We start from the raw sequence: 7,854 nt of genomic DNA on the forward strand, positions 1-7,854 counted from the left end.
TTTTGAGTTAAAGTTCCTGAACATTTTTGATTCTATAAGCTATGAAATTAAAGTGAAAACAGAAACTTTGTTAATAAATGAGAAATAATGTCTGCTGCACCTGAGATTTTTATTAGATTTTCTTCATTTTGGGTTCCTGACATGTGAAGCTGATCTTTTCCAGCGATCTTATCTCTGCGAACGTCTGACAATCAGACGGCGTCTCCGTTTTGTTGCTTCATTTAGTCACTTTCAACTAGCGACAAATCTCACACATCGATTCACAGGCTGTTAAATGTTTTTCAATAAAATAAAATTTAGAATATTGAAGGTCTGTTGTGACGTATAAAACAAAAATCCAGTAATCAGCCAGAAAACTTCAATCACTTCATTCCTTGTTTTTTTCTTCTTCTATTTTTAATAAATGTTGTTTATCTGTGTGAATGTCACCCTGAAAGACACACATTCATCTGCATCAACCTCAGGTTTGCTCCACAAAATCGTTCAGAGGCCCTGGAATGACCTTTGACCTCTGCTTTGAAAACACCTGCTTTAAAGCATCTGAAGAAAACAGGTTTGTATAAATTAACTGCTGCGTCACGGCTAAACCACACGCTAACAGTTGGATTTCTAATAGAAAATAATGAAGCCAAACTCTTTAATTTATTTTTCTTATTTGATTGGTTGTCAGAAATTGGAAAAAAATAATTTTTAAAGACAAAACAGCTTTAAAATAATTCGTACTATGACTCCACAAAGCAGTGAAGCTCTTTTATTCCGAGCCGTAGGGATGTCAGGTTGACTTCAACCCTCATCAGTCCTGCAGACGGACAGACGGACGGACAGACAGATTCAAGTGCAGGAGGCTGAGCTGCAGCTGGTTTGATACTCCGCTGCACTCTGAGGGTTTGTAAGAACGAGACAAAGAGCGTGGAGCTCAAACATCAGTCTGTGATTCTGATCCCTCATGTCGATGCAGCTTTAATGTCTGCAGCAGGAAGAAAACAAGATGGTTCCTGAAAGAAGCGACTCAGGAGGCCAAACCGCCACCGAACCGAAGCGTCAGCCTGAGTTTGGGTCAAACTGGGAGAACCGAGGCTCTTCTGGTGGCCTGGAGAAGCAGCTGATGGTGGAGAAAATCTCTGGCTCTGAAGAGCAAACAAACGTTTGAACATTAGAGAAACTGAAGGTCTGACAGCTGCTTCATGTCGGCTCTAAACGTTTCTGCTTCTAATTAAAGGTTTTATTCTCACAGCTGAGCGACTGATTCACATTTTTACAAACTTTTACTCATTATTGATAATCTAAAGTAGCATAATTAGCTTTAGTGCCACTGATTTTACATCATAAGGATTAGAGATGAAGGATATGATGAAGTGATGATTAAAAATTATCAAAAACTATTTATTACTTTTATTTTTGGTTACTATAGCTGCATAGAGCAGCCTTTATACACCCATAAATAATTTTTAATACTTTATAAAATCATGTCATTGCAGTGCAGAAAATGGCAAAAAATAACATTTCAGTGATTTTTTTTTAAACATTAACTGAATTTATTGTGACGGTAATAAATCAAACTTCTTATCAAGACAAGTAATGGTTGATGAATAAACTTTATTAACAGATAAAAACACAGTTCCTGCACCAGACCGGATGGTTTTAACTCAGTTTAAGCTCAAATATCTTGAACTCACTTTGGATGAGAGCGAAAAGATTTACATCATAGAAATGATGTCATCACCTCAATATGGACCGAACCTCTGGGGTTTACGACACCGTCTGGAGGTTTACGACACCGTCTGGAGGTTTACGACACCGTCTGGAGGTTTACGACACNGGTTTACGACACCGTCTGGAGGTTTACGACACCGTCTGGAGGTTTACGACACCGTCTGGAGGTTTACGACACAGTCTGGAGGTTTACGACACAGTCTGGAGGTTTACGACACAGTCTGGAGGTTTACGACACTTTGATGAATTTATGCCAGAAGCATCGAGCAGAAGCCGGTTTAATAAAGAGGCCTTAAAAAACACATTTCCTGTATTTATGGAAATAAATACAGGAAATGTATTTATTTCCATAAATACATTTTATTTATGTAAATAAATAAAATTTCCATAAATAAAATGGAAATTTTATTTATGGAAATAAATAACATTTATTTTATTTATTTCCATAAATAAATAAATAAAATAAATTTTTATTTTATTTATTTATTCCATAAATAAATAAAATTTATGGAATTTTATTCCATACATGGAAAAAAATACCATAAATGATGGTATGTAATTTTTAAATACCATTTAAAAATTAAATGGTATTTAATTTTTAAATACCATCAAAATTATGTTTTTGATGGTATTTAAATTCATTAAAATATAAACCCAGTAAAAAGCTGTGAAGGAGCCTGGAGATGCGGCCGTATGCAGGAGGATATTTGTATTTTTTCTGTTTCTATTTAAAGATCTGTGAGACCTTTTATGAGTTGAGCCTGTAAAAGTGTCTTTGCTGCCTTTTGTGGCGATTTGGGCGCCGCCACTGATCCCGTCAGCCGAGCCGAGCTGGACGCCCTCGGACAACTTGCTCAGTGAAGCGGCTCGGCGCAGAGCGTCGATGGGAGTTTAATCCCACGTGGGTCCGTCTGCCGTTCACTTTAACGATGCCCTGCGTGTGTGTGTGTGTGTGTGTGTGGGGAGGTCTTATCTGGCCTACATTGCGCAGCAGCCAATCGCAGAGGTCACATCTGTACGTGCAGGCGATTGTTAAAAGCTTCCCAGCTGGTCCTCCCACCTGTAAACTGCAGATTAACTTTCAGTCTGAAGAGGCGAGTTGGTTCTGCTGCAGCACCAACATCCACCTAAACATGAACAATCAATCATTTTCTGCTCCTATTTAACTACTGGCCTGTTTTATCTAAGAAATAATAAGAAACGTTGACGAATTGTTTGTATTTTATAGTCTGTTTTTGCACACTTGTCTTTTTTTTCACTTTTGTGAAAGAAGTTGAAAAGCTGGAGATGACAGGAGGAAACATGTTGGTAAAATTAAATATTCTTCTACAATATTATTGCTATAAATGATATCTGACCATTTTCAAATATTACTAAATGCCATAGTAATGCCACTTCACAAAGACTAATAAACTCTAATGTAGTAAAGAATCCTCCACAATGGACCTGGAAGACATTTTAAATATCCAAAATAAAACAAACACAATAAATATAAAAGAAATAAAAACCAGTCACAAGTGAAAACACAAATAAAATGGATTATTATGTCTCTTTCCCTTCAAAAATTATTAATAATCAGGAGGGAAATTAACTGATTAATGTGTCGGGTTTAGAGCAGAATCTGTCGGATGTGAAAACTTTGTGTTTTTTTATTAACATTTGGTTGAATCGGCATATAAACGACTTGGATCAACGATTTTTTGTTTCCAACTTCTCCAAACAGTTTGCAGACATTTTGACCTGATCTGGTGCAACAGAATCAGGTTCGCAGGCCGTTTTTTAAATTTTAGCTCCGCCCACAAACGTTCTGTCAGACGGAGGTCAAGACAAATAGAAACTTTCACTTCCTTAAACTGTTTTCTGCCCAACTTGTTGTCCGTTTCCAGACTGATGGATGGCGTTGCTCCTCCGTCTTTGATTTCCAGATCTGCTTTTGTCACTTTTGTTTCCCTCCTCTGAGCATCAGCTCATAATGACTGGAGTCTCTTTTTACTCCACGAAGTTAAACTTCAGTTCACTTTTTAACGGTTTCTGTGTTTGCTGAGGGAATGAGCCAAATCTTTGTGGTATCTTTCCCTCTGCCCACAGGCTGTTGGTCAGTAGAAGCTTATTTAACGCCTTGTTTGTGTTTTCTTTGTAGATATTAGCAGCCTGAGGGTGGAGGTGGGGTTGGGGGGGAGCCGCGGGGAGCTGCCCAGCATGGCCGCCATCTGCTGTTGCTCTGCCTCATCGAGTCTCAGAGATCCGCTGCGACGCCTCAGGGCGCCGATAAACTGTATGGTTCAAAGCCAGCTTCCAGCATTCAGTCACTTAAAGAAGGCGTGTGACTGGACTCGGTGCTGCCGGACGCACAGACAGACGATGCAGCTCCGCTTTTCAGCATCGGGCTGATCAATCAGTAACAGACCGACTTCACCAGAAGGAAACCGAACGCCGTTTTCTCCGGAGCATTGACTTTGTTGCCCTTAAGCTAATTTGTAGTTAATTTGGCCGTGTGCTTTGAGTCATTGACTTTTTGGATGATGTATTTATCCTCAAGCTATTAGGAAAAATCCACATTTAAATCTCTGCTGCTCCTAAAAACAACCCAAGCGCTTAAAAAAAACAAAAACACCCAGCCGGTTTTTGGCAATAACTTGAAAATGAAGCGTCACAAATCAGCAGGAACTTCCCTGTTACCTAGCAACCCCAGCCGAGCACATCGTCACCTAGCAACCCGAGCTGAGCTCCAGCACATTTGATCAGCTAGTTTTACCAGGTATTCTCTGTACAATGGCTGCTGGAAAAGGCAAAGTGTTTTGTTGTGGACTTACCATCCAGAAACCACTTCCTGCGTTCTGGTTGGTTGTGCAGCAGGCTCCACTTCCGCTTTTCAAAATATGCAGTTGTATATTTGTGGATGTGTTTCCAGCCATTTTCACATTTGAGCGTAAGCGCTGAACTTGGGGTCAGCAGAAGCTTATTTGGACTTAAAGTGACAGAGCCCCTAAATCAGCTTATCCAGGAATAATGAGGTTTTATGTTTCAAAGAAAAATCACAAACGGCTGAACTTTATTCTGAAGCTTCAGTTCAATAATCCTTCAGATTGATTCGGCAGGAACAGATTATTGACTGAAATGTCAAACCGGCTCTATTGCTGGTTTTCAAAGATGAAACCCCGTTTCTTTCGTTTCTTTTATTTCCAATGCACGTGAACAAAAAACAGGTCGAGTCTACCTGTTCTGTTCTTAATCCGTTGACCTAGAAAGCAACAACAGATTACCGCTCACACGACATCGTCAGATAATCTGGGAGCTGGAAGTGTAGACGAGATGGAGAAGCTAACATTCTAATTTAGCATTTCTCCGTTTCATCACTGAAATTAAACGTCCTGCTCTACTGACCGAGAGGAACAACCTGCACATAATCTGATCAGATTAGTGATAATCCATAACCATCCGACTAATTTGTAACAAAGAGTTATCCATGGCAGGAATGACAGTTTCCATACAGTAAAAAACATAGATAGTAGGGGCTGTGTAATAATAGCGATTTTGCAATATATATCGATATTTTCTTTCCTAGAAAAAAAATCGATATTCATCCGCAAGTATCGTAACGTCCAAAATTAAATTAATTCAGTCCAACTCTATAAAAGTCGCAAAATGTCACCGAAATCACTCTGTCCCTCTAAAATCTTTCAGAAAATCACAAGTGTATTGAATTGTATCGTTTGCTGAATATCGCAATATATATCGTATTGTGAGCAGAATATCGTGTATCGTATCGTGAGATTATTGCATCGCTACAGCCCTAATAGATAGTGGAGGTCGGTGCATTTTTTTCTGCTACACTTTCTCTTTCCACTTTTTCACAATATTCACACTTTGTGAGACACAAATTTGGATTTTTATAAAAAATTCAAATTGACATTATTCAATTCTGTGTCTGATCAGTTTATGTAATAAAAAGTTTCACTTTCTGGAATGAGTTGTAAACAAAAAGTGAATTTTTTTTCATGAAACTTAAATTTTTTTGAGTCGTACTTGTACTGTTTTAACATATTCCTCTCACACCATTTACCGTGTTGAAACGCTGCGCCGGCATGAAGCAGTTATGACCAATTATGCTAAAATTTGCTCTTTTGCATCCTAAAAACCTACATCTATGTTTATAATACATGTTTTCAGTCTTTTTACCTGTAGTCGTACATGAATTCATCCATGCAGGCGGATTGAAGCTGAAGGTTTGGAGTTACTGCTGGATTTAATCCAGATGAGTAATTTTAGAAGAAAAATGCAAAAAAAAAATGATGTAAATTATTCGTAGAAAGGAAGAAATAGAAAAAAATAAGAAAACATATATTTTCAGTTTGTATGTTTAAAGTGTTTACTAAACAGTTTTTTACGCTTCACTGAACCGGCTGCATGTTAATCTCATTTTTCACATCATGCAGATCAGATTATCAGTGAGATGAAGTTTGGAGTCGTTTGGTAGCTGCTGAAGCTTTTCAGAGAAGAATAGAGCTGCAAATGAATATAATGAATATAAAAACAGACAGAATCACAGACTGGATGAAAGGACAAATTAATGTAATAAAAAATGGAGTGCAGTAATGTTTTATTAAGGATCGTTGGTGTGAAGTGTGAACCGGTTGGTAACTTAGTGCAGTATTTAATCCAGGAAGAGGCGGCTGTCGCTCCCAGTCACCTGATTCGTCCGTCACTAATTATGATCCACTTCAGGCCAGAATCATCTGCATGCAGGAAGTTTTGTGCTTTGCCTCTTCAGATGCGACGAGCATCAGAGGCTGCCGAGGTTTTTTCATAACATGTCAATAGCCACAAATACAGCCGAGCTGAACAGATTTTCCCAAGTGGCTCTTGAAAACCCAGAGAGTATTCTTCATCAGTAATTACCCAGATCAGAGCCTGGGCTGTAAATAGAGCCGTTTACCCGTCATTCATCTTCTTCTTCTTCTCCTCCTCCGTCCAGCCGGCGCAGCGAGCTGCAGGAGTGAAATGGAGCTGCTGGCCGGACACGTTTGACCGGACATGGAGGCTTTCGGAGAAGTCAACGCCACGCAGGAGGAGCTCCACTTCCTGCCCCCGCCTGACAGCGACCCCAACAACCTCGGTTACCATGACTACCCCCCAAACATCGGCATCCTCCCCCCGGTTCTGCCAGCCGGATTCGAGGGGGTGAATTTTCCAGAAGACCCCATCCGGCTGCTGAGCGTTCAGGTACGGGTCGCGTCTCTGCCCCCAGAGCAGCCTCCATCTTTAACTGGAGCAAAGAAAAGGTTAAAGGTCACATTTCACTTCACATTAGCGTGAAAACGTCTGACAGCTGTTTGCTTTGTTTGTTTGAAGGTGGTGTTGATCTTGGCCTACAGCACCATCATCGGGCTGGGGGTTCTGGGCAACTCGCTGGTCATCTACGTCATCTATCGCTTCAAGACTCTGCGGACCGTCACCAACTTCTTCATCGCTAATTTGGCCGTCGGTATGTTTAGACACACACACACACACACAGCTCAGCGCTAAATTAGCTGCTTGTCAGTCATCGTTAAACACTTCCATGTGTTTTATTTCTATCTGGACGTAAACATGATAGAAATGCATCAGAGGATCTGACAGGAAGTGCAGAAAGCAGCTCAGTCGACGCTCCAATAACAGCAGAATGGTGATTTTATGAATGCGGAGAATCTTAACGTCTGTTTTTATTGCGTTTGACGTGACGGGTCATGACATGCAACTGTGTTAGGGTCAAGTTTGGTTTAGAGGAATAATTTAGGTGGTGGACAGCAGTCAAATTGGTAAATAATCTGCATGAGGAAGCTAACATGAGTGCTTGTATTTCTTATAAATAAGGGAAAAATGGCTCAAAACTTTGACAAATCCCAACAAACTAAAGTTTTTTCCTGTAAATCTCTCAGACGTTAGGCTCAATGTTGGATTAAGTTTATTGTTTTTAAGTAAAGGGGAGCTAACATTAAGTTAAAGTTTCAGTTGAGGATTTGAAGTTTTTTTCTCTGATCATTTCTGTGTTTTCTCCCTCTAAATCAGTGGTTCTTAACCTGGGTTTGGTCGAACCCCAGGGGGTCGGTGCTGCGGAGGTAAAGACTCACCTGTGTAAAGTCGTGATGACGCCCCGCTTTG

The 7,854-nt window shown here is 39.9% G+C and overlaps 1 protein-coding gene across 2 annotated transcripts in view; it reads left to right on the top strand.

The window, feature by feature from the left end:
• LOC103460674 (neuropeptide Y receptor type 2-like) overlaps positions 1-7,854 on the top strand; it is a 63,246-nt gene that overhangs the window by 26,149 nt on the left and 29,243 nt on the right. For both annotated transcript variants that reach the window (XM_017303438.1, XM_017303437.1), the window contains 2 exons: positions 6,689-6,936; positions 7,066-7,198. In XM_017303438.1, the coding sequence (XP_017158927.1) occupies positions 6,748-6,936; positions 7,066-7,198 (322 nt within the window). In that variant the 5' untranslated portion in view covers positions 6,689-6,747. The remainder of the gene's footprint in view (positions 1-6,688; positions 6,937-7,065; positions 7,199-7,854) is intronic.

The sequence above is a fragment of the Poecilia reticulata genome, unplaced genomic scaffold (genome assembly GCF_000633615.1).
Source record: "Poecilia reticulata strain Guanapo unplaced genomic scaffold, Guppy_female_1.0+MT scaffold_275, whole genome shotgun sequence".
In the NCBI taxonomy this organism is placed as follows: Eukaryota; Metazoa; Chordata; class Actinopteri; order Cyprinodontiformes; family Poeciliidae; genus Poecilia; species Poecilia reticulata.